Below are 22,775 nucleotides of genomic sequence, written 5' to 3'. Positions count from 1 at the left end.
TTCGGTGATGAATATCTGTTATCTGTCAAGTAGGGGACTGTGCACAATTCTAATTTGATGGAGACGGACGTGAGAGTACAGAGGAACATCTGGAAAACTTCTGAAATGCCTGTTTCGCTGCCGCTGCTACTGTGTGGTAACCGGAATCTCCGGAACTGAAGGCCCCAAAATCCTTGGCTTTGCGTGTTTCAGCGGCCGGGGAGAGGTTGAAGGCGCTCAGGAGGCTGGTCGGAAGCTCGGAGTTTTTGGACGGATAGATTCAGTGTCGGCTGTGGTCGGCTGCTTCCAAGGTATCGGCAAGTTGACGGTGCCTGGAGGTTTATGGCAGGGAGTTTCCCCCTTTTGCCGCCACTATCGGGGACTCAGGAGTCAATCGACTCGGGACTTTGAGACTTTTTTTTACTGTGCCCATGGTCTGTTTTTCATCAAATTATGGTATTGCTTTGCACTGCTGTAACTATACGTTATAATTATGTGGTTCTGTCAGTGTTAGTCTTTGATCTGTCTTATTTTCTGTGATATCACTCCAGAGAAATATTGTATCATTTCTTAATGCATGTATGCATTTCTAAATGACAATAAAAGAGGACTGAGTGTTCTCATAATCTAATCTTTTCGAGAAGGGAGAGAGGTAAAAGAAAGAAAATTATAAGCTACTTAGCCTGACCTCAGTGATTGTGAAGATGATGGAGTCAATTATTATGCATGCAGTTTTAGGGCACATGATAAAATAGGCAAAAGTCAGTATGGTTTCCTCAAGGGAAAACCTTGCCTGACAAATCCGTTAGAATTCTTTGAAGAAATAACAAGCAGGATAATCAAAGGAGAATCAGTGCCTGTTGTATATTTGGATTTTCAGAAGGCCTTTGTCAAGGTGCCACATATGAGGCTGTTTAACAAGTTAACAGCTCATGGTATTATAGGAAATATACTAGCATGGATAGTGTATTGGCTGATTGGAATGAGGCAAAGAGGGGGGGAATAAAGGAAGCCTTTTCTAGTTGGCTGCCAGAGGCTGGTGTTGTTCCACCAAAGTCTGTGTTGGGACTGTTTTTTTTACACTATTTGTCAGTAATTTGGAGGACAAAATTGATGTCTTTGTAGCCAAGTTTGCGGAGGATATGCAGATAGGTGGAGGGGCTCGTAGTGTGAGGAAGCAGAGTGGCTACAGAAAGACTTAAGACAGATTAAAAGAATAGGCAAAGAAGTGGCAGATGGAATACAGCGTTGGGAAGTGTATGGTAATGTACTTTGGTGGAAGAAATAAAAGCATAGACTATTTTCTAAAGGGTGAGAAAATACAAAAATCTGAGGTGCAAAGGGAATTGTGAGTCCTTGTGCAGGATTCCCTAAAGGTTAATTTCCAGATTTAATCAGTGGCAAATGTGATTTCATTTCGAGAGGACTAGAATATAAAAGGATGTAATGCTGAGGCTTTATTAAGCACTGCTGAGGCCTCACTTGGAGTATTATGAACAGTTTTGGCTCCTTATCTAAGAAAGGATGTGCTGACATTGGAGAGGGTTCAAAGGAGGTTCATGAAAATGATTCCAGGATTGAAAAGCTTATCACATAAGAAGCATTCGATGGTTCTGCATTTTCACTCACTTAAATTCAGAAAGATGGGGTGGAGTGGGGTGGAAATTTCATTGAAACCTATTGAATTTTGAAAGCCTCAATGAGTGAATGTGGAGAGGATGTTTCCTATGGTGAAGGCGTCTAAGACGAGAGGACACAGTTTCAGAATAGAGGGACGTCCATTTAGAAAGGGGATGAGGAGGAATTTCTTTAGCCAGAGAATGGTTAAAGGAAATTCATTGCCACAGGAAGCCGTGATTCATTGAGTACATTTAAGGCAGTGATTGAGAGATTCTTGATTAGTTAGGAAATGAAGGGATATGGGAGAAGGTGGGAGATTGGGCTGAAAAGGAAATGGATCAGCCATGATGAAATGGCGCAGCAGACTCAATAGGTCAAATGGCTAATTCTTCTCCTAAATCTTATGGTCTTTTAAAGGCAGTAGTCACAGAGGTTTGTCATCTTCTGCAAGTAGAGGCTTAGTCACACATCTATGAATGACCCATTTAGACTTGAGAGATGAAGGTTACTTTTGACTAAAAACTTTTCATCCACAGAATTATTCCAAGGTATGGATGATATGAATACCAAATGTTGTACTTAGTGGCACACTGTTTCTGATGCTCCCTATTGAAAGTGAAGGAAATAATTTCCTTCCCTTAATCTGATGATATTCTGATTGTATTGAGGTGTTTCCAAAGACATGACCGCAAGGTTCCTTCGTAAACCAGAATTCTTTGTCAACAGAAAATACAATCATATCCTGAACATCTAGAAATGGGCTTCTGGCATTACAACTGTGGCTACATTTCAATAGTACTTTAATGGGTGTAAAGCATTTGGGATAATCTGCGGCCATGAAAGTGCAACACTCATACATGCCTTGATTTAATGTTGTGGAAGATCACACATTTTAACTCTTGGCCTGAAGCAATATTTTCTAACTTTTCTCCTGGACTGCCTAGTTTTGAACAGGGGTGCAGTGCTGCCGGAGCTCACCGGAGCACCACTCTGACACCTCTGTAAAAGAAAGTCAAAATAAACAAGCGGGGAATTTAAAAGTGGCTGCATATTAATTAGAGGGAATTTTACGGAAGCGGGGGTTGGGGACAGGCAGTGGTGGCTGGTGGGGAAAATACATTAGGATATTTGATAGTTTTTGGTGAAATCCTGGAACTGTGACTGTTTTGTGAGATCCCTCCTTGCTCGACCCATTGTCCCTGCTGTAGCCTCCCGCCAATTCACAGATCCTCAGTCTCACTCCAGCACTCGTTGTTTGAGCATTGTTCGCCGAGAAAATAAAAACCTTAGATCTTTTGAAAAGTGGCATGTTGTGTGCCTAAGTGGGCCGTAAGGTTGGTAAGAACAAATCGAGCATTCGCACAATAGAGCAGAAAGGAGCTGAAATTCGTGGAACTGTTAGTGTTACCCCTACAATGGCAAAAATGGTCTCTCTGGTTCGTGATAAAGTGCTTGCAAAGACTGAGAAAGCATTAAGTGTGTGGCTAGAGGCCATGTCACACACAAGAACTTAAAAATCACAGGAGAATCGGCATGGCAGATGTACCAAGTATCCTATTATGGAGCCGATCGAAGTACACGCTTGAAGTCTCTCAGAAAAAAATTGCTAATCACAAACGATCAAAAGCTCACACTGCTGCTCTAAGTATTGAAAATATAGCTAGTGAAGATGCTCTTGGAAAATGATGTGACACCATGAATACTTGCATCTAAAGGCAACTTGTTCAATTTTTCGTTCTGCATATTACTTAGCTCAGAATGACAGACCATACTCTGATCACTTTGGCTTATTGGAACTTCAAAAAAAAAGGTATTGACATTGGAATTGGACTGCATTCCCGCACTACTGCTACAGTGATAATTAATCACATAGCCATTAATATGAAAAAGAAAATTTGCCAGCATATCAAGCAGATAAATGGCAAATTTTTCTATTCTCATTGATGAATCAATGAGCCTGAGCATTAAGACCGCCCTAATAGTTTATTTGAAATGTCAAAGTGATAAGGAAAGTGATCCCCATTTTATGTTTTTAGATCTAATTGAACTGCCTGATCAGAAAGCTGCAACTATTGCAAAGCATCTATTGAACTGTCTCAATAACCATGGGTTTGATGACTCTTACTTGAAACGGAACCCTGTAGCATTTGCTAGTGATGGGGCGAGCGTAATGCTTGGTGTCAAATCTGGTGTTGCTACAATTCTCAAGGAACATTACCCTGATATGATAACTTGGCACTGTCTTAATCACAGATTAGAAATTGCAGTAGGTGATTCGGTGGGAGAAGTTCATGGAATAAATCATTTCCAATGATTTATGGACAAATTGTACTCTGTTTACAGTAGATCACCTCTAAATCAAAAGGAACTGTCTGAATGTGCCTCTCAACTAGAACAACAAATTTGCAAAATAAACCGTGTTTTGGGCACCAGGTGGGTAGTTAGCTCGTTTTGAACAGTTTCAGCAGTGTGGCAAAATTATGAAGCACTGTGTTTTCATTTTGAAAAAGTAATGAAGGATGAAAGAAGATCTGGGAGAGACAGAAAAACCCAAGAAGGTCTGTTGAAAAGACTCTGTTCAGAACAGTTCCTATTGGACTTAGCTCTAATGTACGACACTTGGTTTACTGTCAGAGTGTTTACAGAAACGCACTACTACTATTGTTTATGCAGACAAACTGATCCAACGGAGCATAAGATCACTGCATGGACTGAAAGAGCAACCTGGTACAAAAACTCTAGAAGCTCAAAAGGCAGTTGAAAAGGGGAAGTTTGGAAAAATTACCAAAACAAGCATCAACAAAATTGTCTCCATTAATTATCTACAGTTTCTTAATAGTCTTATAAACAATTTGCAGCACTGTATGTTCATGGCAACATCCTTGAAAGGTTCTCAAACTTTTAAACCTCAAAGTATGTATAAATCCCTGCTGAATGAAATGTGTGTCCTTGATAAAGATAACTGGCCTGCTGAAATACCGCCTAATTATGGAGATGCTGCAATATCATCTCTCTGTAAGAGGTTTAAGCTTTCTTCTTCTTCTGTAATAAATGCCTTCAGAGATTATGTGGAGGATCATGGACGCCGTATCCCCCAAGATTTATGCCCATTACTGAGCTGTTCACAAGTTATTCCTATTAGTACTGCTGAGCGTGAGAGAGGATTCAGTCACATGAACTTGATAATAACAACAACACGCTCAGGAATTCTCATAAATCATGTATCAGCACTTATGTTTGTTAAACTACACGGACCTCCTCTAGTTCAGTGGAATTCTGAGCCGTATGTCACATTATGGCTGCGGTACCACAGATCAGCAGATGACACCAGGACAAGAGTTGCTTCAGACCCCCGAACACATATTACGCCTGACCATTTATGGAAATTATTGTGAAACTTCTCATTGGGGGCATTTGGTGAGTAGGTAATTACTTTTAAATTGGTAGAATACATGATTACCGTCTTTTTCTTTACTTGCTTGATAATTATATTTTACGATAATTAGTGAGTGCAACCGAACAATAATTTGTCATATTATTAAATTAAGTATTATATGTTTTATTGTACCAGTTATACACTGAAATGTAGTGATAGGCTATAATCTTGTTAATGTCTTAACTATCACTATACTTCTGTGGAGCTCTAATATTCCATATATTTCTTTCATTTTGGTTTAGTGCTTGACATTATAAGAAGCCCTATTCATATATATATATATATATATATATATATGTGTGTGTGTGTGTGTGTGTGTGTGTGTATATATGTGTGTGTGTCACACCCAATTTGTGTACCTGTTCATTACATGAATGGGGCAAGGAGGTTGGCCAGTACACGAAATGAGCAGGTACACAAATTGGGTGTGACATATATATATATATATATATATATATATATATATATATATATAAGGAGGATATAGGAAATGGTAAGCATTTTGTCGGCTCTGACACGTAAAAAATTAGAACTGCACCCCTGGTTTTGAATAGTGTTATGCTCAACACTAAACTTCTAAAGGCTTCATTAGTTTACTCCACAGAATTCAAGTCTTATAAACTGGTAATATTATTCTGGTGAAATGATACAGCACTATCTCAATGTTCTTTTTAACCTTTCTATAATATTGTTCCAAATCTACCCAGCATTGTGAAGCTGTAGAGAAAATGGAGAAAGAATTTTAGGACTAGTATAATTGTATGATAATATTGTTATTAGAAAATGTCTAGGGTTGTTCCTTTCACAACAATGAAAGCTATTATTTTACATATTAACCTACTTTTCATAGTTACTAATTATTTATGTTGCTGTATATACTTATTAATTATTTAAACTGCAATTAAATTTGAGTAGTATCATTTTTGTTATGATCATCAGATGATAACAGAATCCTAGGCACCCTCCAAAATAAATTTAAAAATAACAAGTGGCTATTCCTTTAGAGCAAGCAAGTTCCTGGTACCTGTTTGAGGGTTTGTAGGCGCTGACGAGCTGTTGTCTTGGCAATGAAGATGTGGCTAGTCCCAGGATTAGACTCCAGACTTAACGACAGACCAGATACAAGTTCTGCTTGGAGGTCAGTGATGGTGACTTTATCATCAGCAACAGTCAATGGCACTTCCCCCAGTACAGCCTCAGTTAATGGAGAAACAACCTACAAAATTGAAAAGAAAATCATATGTGCATATATATTTAAACTATAATCTTTCAATACAGCTTAAGGCAAAAGGTATTTTTTCAGCAAAAAAAAATACAAAACTGTTCCTTATCTTTGAAATGGGCACTTTTGATAACATATACTCCAAGAATAGTTGGCATATAAACCAAAGTAGTGAGTAAAACTTGATTAGCTATTCTGAGGGGTCCTTTGAAGAAAGAGTTGCCCTTCTTCACATCTCAAGCTGTCTACAGTGGAGTTGTAACATCATAATGAACTCATCCTACCCCAGTAATCACCCGTTCAATGTCCTACCATTCAGTAGAAGATACAGAAACATCTCTGCATGGACATCCAGAATGAAAAACAGCTTTTTCTGCAACTGTCGTGCAACTGAACAATGCTCTCCCCCTCCAGTACCTATAGTCATAGGCACTATGGATAATCTTTAAGTGTGATACATGGACATGTGCAATATTTGGGTTTAAATGGAGTAATTACTTTCCTTTGATTTCAGAACTTTTTGTTTGTTTTAAATTTCAATTTTAATTCTTGATACTATTTTATATTTAACAACATGGGCATGTACAACACTGGAATAGGCAGTAACTGTTTTGTTTAATTTCAGTAATGTTTGTTTTTAATTCCTTTGCAACTTAGCTGTCATTCTAAATAACTCGGATATTATTTCAGTGGCCTCTCCATACCAGATGGTGAAGCAACCAGTTAGAATGCTTTCCATGATATGTCTGTAGAAAATTGCAAGAGTCTTTGATGATATACCAATTTTCCTCAAACTCCTAGTGAAATACAGCTGCTGGTGTGTCTTCTTTGTAATTGCATCAATATGTTGGGCTCAAGCAAGATCATCGAAATTGTTGAGACCCAGGTATTACCAAGTGGAGATTGTACATTTTTTAGGTGTAAAATTAATTAACTGCAGTTACTACAGTATACATCTTTTCTAACAGGGTCTTACCATAGAACTTGGAAAACATTTCCAATATGTCTGCTTCCTATTGCTGGAGAGGAAGAGAGATGTGAGAGTGACATTGAATCTTATCACAGGGTAAATGAAAGACTGAGAAAACTCACTTACAGTGAAATATATCACAGCGCAGCACAGAGATTGCAGAACCAGGAAAATGTAACGTTTTGTACCATGAAGTACGATCATGCTGATTTGTCATCCAATTCTAAATATTCTTATTTGTCTCATGTCCCTGAATATCCTTACTTCTGCAACTTGCATCAGTCATACTTTGTCAATGAATCTGGGAAAGCTGCTGGTACATAAGCGGTTAACTTGTCTGAACTGCACTCCTTTAAAGGGCTCTCCTCACAAAGTCATATGTCTGCTGTAAGTGTTACGGCTTTGGAATGATGAATAGAAAGAAGAGAGGGGAAAGGTATGTGAGATCAACTTAACAGAGCAAGATTTGGAGATACTGAAATGCATACAAGGCAGGAAGATTTATACACCAGAGATGTAAGAGACTGTGAAAAGAAGCAGTATCAATACTGACCCCTGTAGTACACCACTGGCAAGCCAACTAGAAAAGGCACCCTTTATTCCCACTCTTTGGCTCCAGCCAATGAGACACTCTTCTATCCATGCAAGTACTTTTTCTGTAATACCATGGGCTCTTAAATTGTTCAGCAGCTTCATTTGTGAAACCTTGTCAAAGGCCTTTCAAAAATCCAAGTAAATACCATCCACTGACTTTCCCTTGTCTATCTTGCCTGTTACTTCATCAGAGAATTCCAACAGATTTGTCAAAAAAGATCTTCCCTTTAGGAAACCATGCTGACTTTGGCTTACTCTATAATGGACCTCCAAGTACCCTGAAACCTCATCGTTAATAATGGACTCCAACATCTTCTAACCACTGAGGTCAGAATCAGAACCAGAATCAGGTTTATTATCACCGGCATGTGATGTGAAATTTGTTAACTGTTAACTTAGCAGCAGCAGTTCAATGCAATACATAATCTAGCAGAGAGAGAGAAAAAATAGTAATAAATACAACATATAATAAATAGACAAGTAAATCAATTACGTATATTGAATAGATTTTTCAAAATGTGCAAAAAACAGAAATACTGTATACTTAAAAAAAAAGTGAGGTAGTGTCCAAAGCTTCAATGTCCATTTAGGAATCGGATGGCAGAGGGGAAGAAGCTGTTCCTGAATCGCTGAGTGTGTGCCTTCAGGCATGCCCTGGGTGCTGGAGATCCTTCATAATGGACGCTGCCTTTCTGAGACACCACTCCCTAAAGATGTACTTTGTAGGCTAGTACCCAAGATGGAGCTGACTAGATTTACAACCTTCTGCAGCTTCTTTCGGTCCTGTGCAGTAGCCCCTCCATACCAGACAGTGATGCAGCCTGTCAGAATGCTCTTCATGGTACAACTACATAAGTTTTTTTGAGTGTATTTGATGACATGCCAAATCTCTTCAAACTCCTAATAATGTATAGCCGCTGTCTTGCCTTCTTTATGATTACATCGATATGTTAGGACCAGGTTAGATCCTCAGAGATCTTGACACCTAGGAACTTGAAGCTGATCACTCTCTCCACTTCTGATCCCTCTATGAGGATTGGTATGTGCTCCTTTATCTTACCCCTCCTGAAGTCCACAATCAGCTCTTCCATCTTACTGACGTTGAGTGCCAGGTTGTTGCTGCGGCACCACTCCACTAGTTGGCATATCTCACTCCTGTACGCCCTCTCATCACCACCTGAGATTCTACCAACAATAGTTGTATCGTCAGCAAATTTGTAAATGGTATTTGAGCTATGCCTAGCCACACAGTCATGTGTATACAGAGAGTAGAGCGGTGGGCTAAGTATACATTCCTGAGGTGCACCAGTGTAGATCATCAGCGAGGAGGATATGTTATCACCAATCTGCACAGACTGTGGTCTTCCGGTTAGCCAGTCAGGCTAGCTGACCTATAACCTCCTTTTTTCTGCATCGCTCCCTTCTTGAAGAGTGGAGTGATATTTGCACTTTTCTAGTCCTCCAAAACCATTTCAGAATCTAGTGATTCTTTTCATATCATTACTAATGCCTCCACAATCTCTTCAGCTCTTTCCGAACCCTAGTTGATTCAGGTGATTGATTTACCTTCAGAGCTTTTATCTATCCAAGCACTTTCTCCTTAGTAATAGCAACAACATTCACTTCTGGCCGACACTTGAATTTTTGGCATACTGTTAGTGTTTCCCATAGTGAAGTATGATGCAAAGTTCCTCTGCCATTTCGTTGTTTCTCCAGTGTTATTGTTCAGTGGTCCGATTTTTCATGCTGCCTTTAACTTCCCTTGTCAACCACGGTTGCCTCATCCTCCTTTTAGAATTCTTGGGTCGAGTTGTTCTCCAATCCATTTGTAAACGTTTCAACACCATACAAGGAGAAATAATCAGTGCACTGTTCATTTGTAGTGTGTCCTCTGAATGGTTGACATTTATATACTTATCAATTAGCTTATTGGTTGCCGTTCCAGAAACTCAATTGCGATGTAGGGAAGGGGTCTCATCGCTGATTGGTTGCATGGCAAACTCTGTGCATTGTGGTCTGGAATTTTGCCTGCATTGGCTTATAAACAGGACCAAGATCTACATTTCTGTTCACAGATTGTTTTGGAAAACCATACTTTTAGGAATTCTCTTGCATGCCACATGTTTGTTTGCGCCATTACTTTCACTGATGCCTAGTTGAATTTGTGGCCCTCTTGATCTTCACCATCAGATACTAGGGAGAGTTGGTCATGCCTCTTCACAGCAAGTTGATATTCATAGATCCTTGAAGATAGTTTTCTCCCAGTTTGGCCAACATAATAGTTGCTGAAATCCCAGCATTGAATTTTGTAGACCACACTGGACTTGCCCAATAGCTTGGTTTGTTCTTTGGGGCTACAGATGCTGCTCACTGCTGCTGTTTGTTTATGCCCGACCAAAATTCTATGCTCCTGGAGAAGTTGGGTTGTCATTTAAAATGCTTCTTCATCTTTGTGATGCATTTATCCTGTGCCTTCTGAATTATCCTCAGAACCTTCAGATATTGTTGTTCTGCAGTTATCCCTGCCAGTGTTCCTTTCCAATCAACTTTGGCCAGATTCTCTCTCATACCTCTGGAATTCCCTTCACCATAATACTGATACATCTACTTTACCTTCTCCCTCTCAAACTGCACGGTGAATTCTATATATTATTGTTTCCTCAGGGTTCCTTTACCTTAAGCTCCCTGATAAAGTTTGATTCATTGCACAACACATAATCCACAACTGACTTTCCCCTTGTGGGCTCAAGAACAAGCTGCTTGAAAAGCCATCTCATAGGCATTTTACAAATTCCCTCTCTTGGGATCTAGCACCAACCTGATTATCCCAATCTATCTGCATATTGAAATCCCCCATGACTATTAGAACATTGCCCTTTTTTCCATGCCTTTTCTTTTCTCCATTTTAAGTTGTATCCCACATCCTGGCGACTACACAACTTCCCTTCACGGTCTCCAATTTCCTACCTACTGTATGTCATTGGTATCAGTACATTCAAAGTTCAAAAGATCAAAGTAAATTTATTATCAAACAATATATATGTTACCATGTACAACCCTGAGATTCATTTTCTTGTGGGCACACACAGCAAATCTATAGAACAGTAACTATAACAAGATCAATGAAAGATCAACCAGAGTGCAGAAGACAAGAAACTCTGCACATGCAAATATAAATGAATGGCAATGAATAACAAGAACATGAGATTATGCAAGAAAGAGTCCTTAAAGAGAAATCATTGGTTGTATAGTTGTAGGAACATTTCTATGATGATCGAGTATAGTCATCCCCTTATATGCAAGAGCCTGATAGTTGTGGAGTTGTAACTGTAACTGAACCTGGTAGTGCAAGTACTGAGGCTCTTGTATAGTCCACGACATGTATCACAAGTTCTGGCTGTTCACCCTCCTCCTTTAGGATGCCATGGTCCCATTCTGAGACATTCCTGACCCTGGCACTTGGGAGACAAAATACCAGCCCGGATGTCTTTAACGTGTGCACAGAATCTCCATCTCCTTCCTTAACTATGGAATCCCCAATCACTATTGCACTCCGCTTCTCCCCATTTCCCTCTGAGCCACAGAGCCAGAGTCAGTGCCAAAGACCTGCTTGCTGTGACTTCACTCTGGCAGGTCGTGCCACCCCTCTCCAACAGAATTATTATTGAGGGGAAACGGCCACAGAGGTACTCTGCACTGTTGTCCTTTACCCTCTCTTGAAAGTCACCCAGGTACCTGCCTCCTGCAAACTATGGTTAAGTACCTCCCTGTAGTTCCTATCTATCACCTCCTCATTCTCCAGAAGGTCATCAAGCCGTAGCTTAGTGCACGTTGTGCAGATGTAGTTATCAGGGAGACTGGAGGTCTCCCAAAGTTCCTAAATCTCGCAGAAGAAACATACCACTAACCCTGGAGCTATTCCCAGCACACAAGCTCTATACATAACAGAAAAAAAACACTAGAGATGTACTTAGAACCTCCACATGTGCTTGTCCAAACCTGTTTTCATGAAGCCTGTTGAAACAAAGCTGGAGCACTCTAACACTGCCCTGCTCCACCATTTACTGTTTGGCTTACACCACCTTTCTTTTTATTGGCTCAAGTAAGACTAACTCCTGCTGAACTTGCAATTTTCAAATGGTCCCCACCCTGCAAACTGTTGCTCTCTCACTTGCTGCTTCAAACAATGGACAAATGTTATTAACAGTAGGGCACTAGGGAGTGTAGTGGAACAGAAGGAACTAGGAATTCAAGTGCATAGTTTATTGAAGGCAGTGTTGCAAGTAAACAGGTCAGTGAAAAGGCATTCAGCATGCTGGACTTCACCAGTCAGGGTACTAAGTATGGGAGTTGGGACATTATGGTCCAAGTGCAGCCTCACCAATACAAGTCATTGGAGTACTGTGTACACTTTTGACCACCCTGTTATAAATGTTATTAGATAGTGAAGAGTGCACAAAAAACGGATTTACAAGGATATTGTCAGGACTAGAGAGCTTGAGTTATAGGGAGATAATGACCAAGCCAGATCTTCTTTGAATTCCCTGGAACATAGAATGAGGGGCAACCTTATGGAAATGTTTAAAATTATGAGGCATATAGATAAGCTTGATAAGCGTCTTATTCCTGTGAGTTGGGGAGTCCAAAACTAGGGGACATAGGTTTATGGTAAGAGGGGAATAAAAGGGATCTGAGGGGCAATATTTTTCCACACAGTGAGCGGTGAATATATGGAATAAGCTACCAGAGTAAGTGGTTTAAGCAGGTACAACTGTATAATTCAAGAAGCACTCGGATAGATACATAGAGAGGCAGCGTTTAGAGTGCTATGGGCTGAGCACAGGAAATTAGGACTAATTGGGTAGGCATGGACTCAGTGGGCTGAACGGCCTGAATCTGTGCTGTATTGCTCTAGGACTCTTTAACATGCGGTGCTATTGAGGCTAATCCTGCTTAGCTGGCACTGAAATAGGGAAACATGGCAAGTTAGCTGGATAGAGACATAGAAGCATAAAAAACCTACAGCACAACACAGGCCCTTCGGCCCTCAAAGTTGTGCCGAACATGTCCCTACCTTAGAAATTACTAGGGTTACCCACAGCCCTCTATTTTTCTAAGCTCTATGTACCTATCCAAAAGTCTCTTAAAAGACCCTATCATATTCGCCTCCACCACTGTTGCCGGCAGCCCATTCCATGCACTCACCACTCTCTGCATAAAAAACTTACCCCTGACATCTCCTCTGTACCTACTCCCAAGCACCTTAAACCTGTGTCCTCTTGTGGCAGCCATTTCAGCCCTGGGAAAAAGCCTCTGACTATCCACACGATCAACGCCTCATTGATGCACTACATGAAGAATGAACCGGACATTAATGGGTACAGTCAGTTGAGATACAAGATAGTGAGGAAAAATCCACACGATAATACTCTGTGATGGATGGGTCAAGAGTACGATAGGGAAATATTCAGGGGAAGTGCTTGGCACTTTCTCCAGCCTGTCAGACAAAACACACTCAATAACTCCAAACATGGAACAGTCCATTTCCAACCTTTTTTAAGGGGTCAGTATAGGAAGGAGAGCACCATATTCACTCATATGCTCTTCAATGTCAACAAGTATGGACATTTGCCTACTGTGGAATTCAAGATGAAAATGTTCTTTGTAAAATGGTTCGAATATTGAAGTTGCTGCTTAATTTCTATAATAACAGTGCATATACAGATGGTTTTGATCACTCAGAAACAGTTCCTTTTAAACTTTTAAGCAAGGAAAAAGTAATTATCTTTTCAGTTGATTGCTCAATTATTTTTTGTCATATAATCGATCAAAGGACTTATTTGACAATCTGTCAACATTTTCATTTGGGTTCAAGTTACTGTTAATAAAATGCTTTGATTAATTCTCACATTTACTGTTCCCTTCTGAAAACTATGGCTTTGTACTTCAGCAATACTTCTGTCATTGATGCTTATCAAAGGAGCGCACTAGAATGATTATATAGCATGAAGAAATAAAAAATAAGGTTGGCACTGTGCTTTTCAAATGCATTATTTCACCCTACTTATTTGAGATGATTTTATTGGCATAGTGCTGTCTGATTACTACAAACTTGAAGATTGTAATACCATTGCTTTTGCTGTAATGACAAACGTTGTTTAGTCTACTATCTTAATATGAAATTTAAATTCATTACTATGTTGAGACTACTTTGAACATGGGCGCAGACATTTACATCTATGGGCACTGAACTAAATCACTATTAGAAATTTTCCACAGCTGGCAAAGTAATGACCAGAGCAACCATGGCACTCAGCCAGAAGCAGGCACCCCATCTCACTGTGGAGGAGGCGGACAACCAGAGTACATTCAGGGCCCAAAATTAAGTAGCAGTAGGAGAAGGTGGCCAGAAAGATAAATACACAAACTGATCTCCCTCCATTCATGTCTCAGTGTTGAAAAAAACTATTTATCTCACATATCTAGCAAAGGCTGTCAACAGCAGCACAACCCTCCAACAACAGTTGCACACTTACAGTTCACAGCCAAAATAATATGATAATGCATACACATTGCAGTGATCTGCCTCCCTTGCAGGAGGAACTTGCATACAATTGCAGCAAGAAGCAGCAGGCTAGCATGTTCATAGTCCCTTACCTGAAGGGGGAGATATTGGTGATCATTGTCTCAAGCACTGGAAGATGTCATGCTATATCTACTTATTTTACAATCGACATTGGCTTCTTCCCACAATTTCTTCTAACTTTTAAGAGAATAATGGTTTAAGTATGTCACTTTCATCCAGCCCCTCCCCTCACTAGGAATATACTGTATGCTTATCTTAATTCAGATCTGTAATATCATCTGCCCATACTCAGCAACTGAGACATCTCATTTAGGAGGAAGAAGACATCTCATCAATGACTCTGGCAGGTGGCATCCCAGCTCAGATGCCTCTTCCTGGAATATGTGGATCTACATGAATAAAACTGCAACTGGGTCACAAGGTGTGTAGTATGCATGCCAGCATTCCGAAAGATGAGCTTGTTCTGGAGGGCTCAAATGAAGAACGTATTGCAGCTTGCCTAGATGAATTCTGATAGAAATACATGTATGTGACATGTAATTTTGATTAAGGCACTATAAGGTCTGCCTGAAATGGTTTGAAGCATGAGGAGTCCATTTCTGATCTTGTACACCCATGGATTTACTCTGGGTTCTCCAATTTTTTCTCACTCCAAAGATGTATTCATTGTCAATTATGTCCGACTACAGATTAACAAAAAATAGAATCAAAGGGGTAGTGGTTGCATGTGTGAAAGAACAAATTGCAAGGTTACAAGGAAATAAACAGAGGAAAAATGAGACTAATGAGATTGTTCCCCTGTAAGTTGGTTTAGACACCATCAGCCAAATTTCCTTGTTCTGTGTTGTCATATGTAGGAGAATGAGATCACTGCATGACTTGAAATAATGTATTTCTTAATAAAAATTTTCCAAGATAAAGGAACAGATATTTACCTCATGTAATGGCACAGCTGAGGAAGCCTTGAATCTGTCTGATATCTCAGTATCTTGTCAATGAAACAATTTATTTGCCCACTTGCAATAAGCAATGTCTACAAATAAAGCTTTCATATGTTGCATGTGGATTACAGTATGGGTCCACCCTTGAGGCTATACTGGATACAGAATCTGGCCTGTCTGACTAATTGCAAGATGCATCATGAAGCATGAGGAGTCCACTTCCAGTTTCATGCAGAGCTACTGGTGAATGATTTTCAACCTTTAAGTGCGCTCCATTCCTGTATCACCCACTGTTGGCACTTACCCTTCACATTACCAATGGAGGAATTTCTGTTTCCATGGGTTTAGTGATAGAAACCAGTCAAAACGTTCATACATTAACGTAGTTTCAGACTCATCTGGTCTGTTGAACTAGGAACAGAGAAATTTTAGCCAGAAACAGTCAGCTTTTCACTGGTTACTTGGCTCTGAGGGCTAACTATTAGGGGAAGACATACTATCTCAAAGAGCAGGTGGCTGTAGAGAAGGGCTTTTTCAAGAAGTTGTATTGAAAGATTTGGTCATAGGAATCAGAAGGCTTTAAGGGTGGTTGCCCTATCTAGTTCGTCACAAGAATATACAACCTGTTGTTTGTCCTGTCCCAAGTGTATTATTAGCAGCATGGAGCAGGAATGTACTAAGCTCCTACTGCTACTAGGTAAAGAAAATCCTCATCCGCATAACTAGCTATTTTAGACTGGGGCAAGAGCTCACTGTGATCACTAGTATAGACGTCTGCTGTCACAAGCAGTACACAGATTAGTACTCACTTTGAGTTTCTTTCTTTGTTTATAATTTGTGATTTTCTTCATTTAAAGACATATTTCAATCATTCAAGAAAACAATAATCCAATGTTCACTGCATAAAGAATAAATGCACGGTGCCATTTAAGATGGATTAATACCTTCTACATTGTTGTTCCTTATTGTGACTTCTATCCTTTACTCAGTTACTTAAAATTCATGAAAGCAAAGAGAATATGGAAGAACTTCTGAAATTACTAGAGAGCATTTGTAACTCTTTTCCCCTAATTCTGCATCATAAAGGAATATATGGTATCTGAGTTCTGTTAATAATCCAGGGAGATATATGCAGAGTTTTTAATGACAGGGAGATGCACGTTTAAGAACATAGAATTAGGAGGGAAATAGACATCTGGTTTATTTCTGTTATGAACTACCTGTCCTACAATTCATTAAAATCATGCCTTATATTCTATCTCTTCATTACTTTCCAACACCATCCCAAATCTTTTGATTGCTTTAAAGCCCAGACAGCTACAGATCTGTGTTTTAGATGAATGCAATGATTGAGTTTTCACAGCACCCCTGGAATAAAAAAAATCACACATTTGCCATCCTCTGGCTGAAGAAATTTCTCCTCACTTCACCTCTAAGACACATTTTTATCCTCTGCCCCCAAGACCTAGACTAATCAGAGATGGGGAAAAATCAGCCCTTCATCTCACCTTTCAAGCCCAATTAAGAACTTTTTACTTTTTCATGTGATCCCTTCTCATTTTGCTATACTCTATTCCCATAGTTTATATTCATGCCCAAGTTCCAAGCTCGCATTTGCTTAACCCTTAGGTCTCATGTTGTTTTTTTTTTAAAAAGACTTCAGATTGGATCTCAATTTCATTCCTGGGTCTTTAGCCAAGTTTGTTTTAAAGGTTGGATTCTGGATGGGTTGATGCTCTGGTGCATATCTCCAGTTGCAGGTGGTGCCTCACAATCCAATGGCTCCTGTTAGGACTGCTGAGAGACTGTCAGAACAGAGAGACCTTCTCTGGTCTCTGTCCCAGGACAGGCAGATCCCCCCCAAAACTAGTCTAATAAATTTCTGTACTTTAAGGAAATCCTGTCCTACCTAAGACCAATACTATTCCAGATAGAACTCATCAAAGCTACACAATTACAATAAGAGTCTGGATTCAATTTTTCTCATAATAAAGACTAATTTATTTACCCACTTAATCACTTGCTGCACCTGTATGTTGGCCTTCAGTGACTTATACAAACTCAAACTGATCCCTTTGAAAATTAATACAGCTCAATTTCTCACTGTTCAACAAATATCTTTCTTTTTTGCTAGTTGTAGCAAAGTGGACAACCTCAGTTTTTCCATATTGCATTGCATTTGACATGTTCTTCCTCACTTCACTACCTTGTCCATAACCTCCCATAATCTTATTTTTCATGATCATTTTCAACATGCTATTCACTAGAAAATAGGTGATGAATTTCCCTCATTCTAAACAATGCAGTACGGATAAATCAAATTAAGGTCAGAGATGTTCAATTGCTTTAAAGTCATTGATAGCTGAAGCCAAATTCAAGTAGCCCCTGATCTAAGTCCCACTGCAGCCAACACTTGCTTGTTTAAGGTGAGTGCTTATCACCCGACTCCTTACCCATATCAAAAGCAAAATCTCAATTATTATGCAAAAATGGCCCAATACGATGGTTCATAATATATTATTTATTTTCTTTGTTCTATGCTAATACAAAGTCCTTCCAATTTCCTGTTCTATTTGGAGGGAATAAGGTCTTAGGATGAGAGTCCACTTAGCCCTCTTCCCACAAACTATTCGGGAATGTTTATACAAGGGGTGATTGATAAGTTCATGGCCTAAGGTAGAAGGAGTCAATTTTAGAAAACCTAGCACATTTATTTTTCCTGCATTTACACACTTAGTCCAGTGGTCATGGATCATACGGATCCCTTCTTTGTAGAAGCCAGCATCTTGGACCTCCAGAAAGTGGTCCACAGCAGGGCTGATTGATAAGTTTATGGCCTAAGTTAGAAGGAAATGAGTTATTAACTTAAAACTTTCTGCATTTTCACTCAAGAGTTGAACTGCATGTGCATGTGACGACAGCTGTATAACTCATTTCCTTCTACCTTAGGCCACAAGCTTATCAATCACCCCTGCTGTGGACCACTTTCTGGAGGTCCAAGATCCGTATGCTCCACGACTGCTGGACTAAGTATGTACATGTAGGGGGGGAGGACTATGTTGAAAAATAAATGTGCTAAGTTTTCTAAAATTTACTCCTTCCACCCTAAGCCACAAACTTATCAATCACCCCTCGTATAGCTTCTGATGCTTGTCCCCAGTGGTTAGACATAGCTCATCCCTCAGAGCACACTGAAGGTTCCATGGCAGGTGGGTTTTTATGTATGCATGGAAATGGCAGTCATGCTTCTCAGGTTTCGGTGGTTATTATAAATGGCCAGAATCAGCACTCAGCCTACAGAGTGCTCAGTTGCAGACACTAGAAGTTTTACAAAATATCGTGTGGTCTTTTAACTCATACAGCTGCACAAAAAGCAATATAATGAAAGCCTAGTCTGACAAATTTGTGTTGGAAGGAGACAATCAAAACAATATCATTAAGTGTGCAACCTGCATGGAAAATGAGCAATCACTACATGTGTAAACGGTCATGGGAAGTGCCCTGAATGATTTTTGAAGTGGCAGAATGCGTATTACAGAACCAGATCATATTCCACTTCACAAAACACTGATTATCTTTTAAGTAATTTCAAAACAAGTTATACATTGATAATTGAGAACAAGTTCATTTTAAACAGCCACCAAACAAAATAGCTGCGTAACATTCTCACATGCCTTAATAAATCTTATTTATGTACAGTGGTATGCAAAAGTTTGGGCACCCCTGGTCAAAACTTCTGTTACTGTGAATAGTTAAGAGAGTAGAAGATGAACTGATCTCCAAAAGTCATTAAGTTAAAGATGAAACATTCTTTTCAACATTTTAAGCAAGATTAGTTTATTATTTTTGTTTTGTACAATTTTAGAGTTCAAAAAAGGAAAGGAGCACCCTTGCAAAGATTTGGGCACCCCAAGAGATTTGAGCTCTCAGATAACTATTACCAAGGTCTCAGACCTTAATTAGCTTGCTAGGGCTATGGCTTGTTCACATTCATCGTTAGGAAAGGCCAGGTGATGCAAATTTCAAAGCTTTATAAATACCCTGACTCCTCAAACCTTGTCTCAACAATCAGCGGCCATGGGCTCCTCTAAACAGCTGCCTAGCACTCTGAAAATTAAAATAAATGATGCCCACAAAACAGGAGAAGGCTATAAGAAGATAACAAAGTGTTTTCAGGTAGCCGTTTCCTCAGTTCGTAATGTAATTAAGAAATGGCAGTTAACAGGAATGGTTGAGGTCAAGTTGAGGTCTGGAAAACTTTCAGAGAGAACTGCTCATAGGATTGGTAGAAAGGCAAATCAAAATCCCTGTTTGACTGCAAAAGACCTTCAGGAAGCTTTAGCAGAGTCTGGAGTGGTGGTACACTGTTCTACTGTGCAGCGACACCTGCACAAATATGACCTTCATGGAAGAGTCATCAGAAGAAAACCTTTCCTGCGTCTTCACCATAAAATTCAGCATCAGAAGTTTAAAAGGAACATCTAAACAAGCCTGATGCATTTTGGAAACAAGTCCTGTGGACTGATGAAGTTAAAATAGAACTTTTTGGCCACAATGAGCAAAGATATGGTTGGAGAAAAAAGGGTGGAGAATTTCATGAAAAGAACACCTCTCCAACTGTTATGCACTGGGGTGGATCGATCATGCTTTGGGCTTGTGTTTCAGCCAGTGGCACAGGGAACATTTCACTGGTAGGGGCAAGAATGAATTCAATTAAATATCAGCAAATTCTGGAAGCAAACATCACAAAGCTGAAGATGAAAAGAGGATGGCTTCTACAACAGGATAATAATCATAAACACACCTCAAATTCTACAATGAACTACCTCAAGAAGTACAAGGTGAAGGTTTTGCCATGGCCCTCACAGTCCCCTGATCTAAACATCATCGAAAATCTGTGGATAGACCTCAAAAGAGCAGTGCATGCAAGGCGGCCCAAGAATTTGACAGAACTAGAAGCCTTTTGTAAGGAAGAATGGGCAAAAGTGCCTCAAACAAGAACTGAGAAGGTCTTAGCTGGCTACAGAAAGCGTTTACAAGCTGTGATACTTGCCAAAGGGGGTGTTACTAAGTACTGACCATGCAGGGTGCCCAAACTTTTGCATCAGGCCCTTTTCCTTTTTTGTTATTTTGAAACTGTAAAAGATGGAAATAAAATTAATCTTGCTTAAAATATTAAAGAAATGTGTCATCTTTAACTTTGTGCCTTTTGAAAATCAGGTCATCTTTTACTCGCTTAGCTATTCACAGTAACAGAAATTTTGACCGGGGTGCCCAGATTTTTGCATACCACTGTATGCGTGGTGTTATTTCACCAGATAAATATTCCAAAATTCCTTATCTACATGAAGTAATATGCTTTTGTTTTTAATGGTTATTTCAGCTTCTAACTTAACTTTGTGTACTCTGCACCTTTTGTTTCTGCTCTGCAACATACTTTAAGAAGTTAATTACAAATTGCACTTTTTACTTCCTAATTTGTTAACAATGAAAATGCTCAGTATGACTGCCTATTCTGCTTGTTTGATGACATTACTATTGTTAGGCACTGAAGAATTTATAAATCATTACATTTGATAGTAACTAACATTAAGGAAATTGAAATGTTGGCCAGGGATTGCTAGACCTTTGTGAGCAGCTTACTTCAAGATTGGTAGCAGCCATTGTTTCTTCTGCAATCACACAGAATTTGAGTCATTGTGCTGAAATGGTGAACAAAGATTGTGCATGAATATGAAAAAATTGTTAATAGAATGAGAAACTTTATATCAGCCCTCATCCACAAGGCCCCTACCGAGTGAAAACTGAGAGCATAATTTATTTGAAAGTTTAATTAAATCCTTTACTTATTTGAGCAGGGACGGACTGCAGGTTTGCTAATGTAAAAATAAACAGTATATCTGAGATCAGTATTGCTTTCAAGACTACCCAAATTTTCTGTCATTTTTATTAAGATGGTAAGTTACGACATTGAAAGTAAACTGCCTTTGGTTTAGTTACCTAAATATCAAATGCTCTTCTCTGTTCTTGCCTCTCATTAATTGTGTGTTGCACTACTTAAATCACAGGTATTTGGAAAGAATTGACATTAAGGTTGCAAGTTTGCAGGAGTTGCAAGATCAGTTTTTAGTTGGTTGATTCATCACTGTAGATTAGGTTTCCCTGTGGAGCAATTTTATGGAAGGCAAATACCAACAACATTTAGATGAGAAGTGTTTCAGTTCAGTGTGAGGAATACAGAGTCGACACTTTGGGCTGAGACCCTTCATTAGGACTTGAATTGACTCTATTCCTTTCCATAGAATTTGCCTGATGTGCTGGGTTCCTCCAGCATTGTGCATGTATAATTTTGAATCTCCAGCATCTGCACAATCTCTTGTATTACTGATAAACATCTAACAAGGTTTAAGAAGCAAAGATCATTCAAGGCTCTTGAGAATTATAAGATAGCCGGGAAGAAGCTTACAAAAAGATATAGGAGAAGTAGTTGGGGACATGAGAAGGCCCTGGTGAGCAGGATTATGGAAAACACATGGGATTCTACATGTATGTAAAGAACAGGAGAATGACCAGAATGAACGCAAGATGGCATTGGAATAAAGTGGGAAACATATCTGGAGTCAGAGGAGGAAGGGGAGGTCCTTAATGAATACTTTGCTTCTGTGTTCACCAGGGAGAGAGACGTTGATCAACGTGAGTCATCAGAGAACAGACAGATGTGCTAGACCATGTTAACGTTAATAATGACGCAGTGTTAGAGCTTTTGAAAAACATGAGGATAAATAAATCCCCAGGGCCAAATAGGATATAGCCCAGGTTAAGACAGGAAGTAAGGGAAGAGACTGCGAAGTGTTTGAAGATGATCTTTGTGTTCTCATTGGGCACAGGGGCTGTATCAGAAAATTGGAGTGTGGCAAATATTTGTACCTTTGTTCAAGAAGGATAATAGGAATAATTCTGGGAATTATAGACCAGTGAGTCTTATGTTAGTGGTGTGCAAACTAATGGAGAGGATTCTTAGGGACAGAATTTATAATTTATGATCATTGGATGAGCCATTCTCTTATTCAGGACAGTCAGCATGGCTCTGTGAGGGCTGTGTCTTACTTCAGAATCCTAATTGACTTTTTTGAGGAAATGACAAAATCAATTCATGGAGATAGAGTGCTGGTTGTGTGTATATGGATTTTGGTAAGGCATTTCACATAGTTCCCCATGGTAGGCTCATCCAGAAATTCATGAGGCATGGGATCCATAGACACTTGGCATGATAGATTTGGAACTGGATTGCTTAAGAAGGCAGAGAGTGATAGTAGGTGGAGTGTATTCTTTCTGGAGGTTGGTGATGAGTAGTGTACTGCAGAGATCTGTTCCGGGACCCCTACTCTTTTGTGATTTTTATATATGACTTGGTTGAGGAAGTGGAA

The 22,775-nt window shown here is 39.5% G+C and overlaps 1 protein-coding gene across 2 annotated transcripts in view; it reads right to left on the bottom strand.

Annotated features, from left to right (window-relative positions):
- Positions 1-22,775, bottom strand: part of tmem132e (transmembrane protein 132E) — a 601,125-nt gene that overhangs the window by 43,087 nt on the left and 535,263 nt on the right. For both annotated transcript variants that reach the window (XM_072243258.1, XM_072243259.1), the window contains exon 8: positions 6,060-6,251. In XM_072243258.1, coding sequence (XP_072099359.1) covers positions 6,060-6,251 — 192 coding nt within the window. The remainder of the gene's footprint in view (positions 1-6,059; positions 6,252-22,775) is intronic.

The sequence above is a fragment of the Mobula birostris genome, chromosome 25 (assembly GCF_030028105.1).
Source record: "Mobula birostris isolate sMobBir1 chromosome 25, sMobBir1.hap1, whole genome shotgun sequence".
Classification (NCBI taxonomy): Eukaryota; Metazoa; Chordata; class Chondrichthyes; order Myliobatiformes; family Myliobatidae; genus Mobula; species Mobula birostris.
This window is presented reverse-complemented; position numbering and strand designations above follow the sequence as displayed.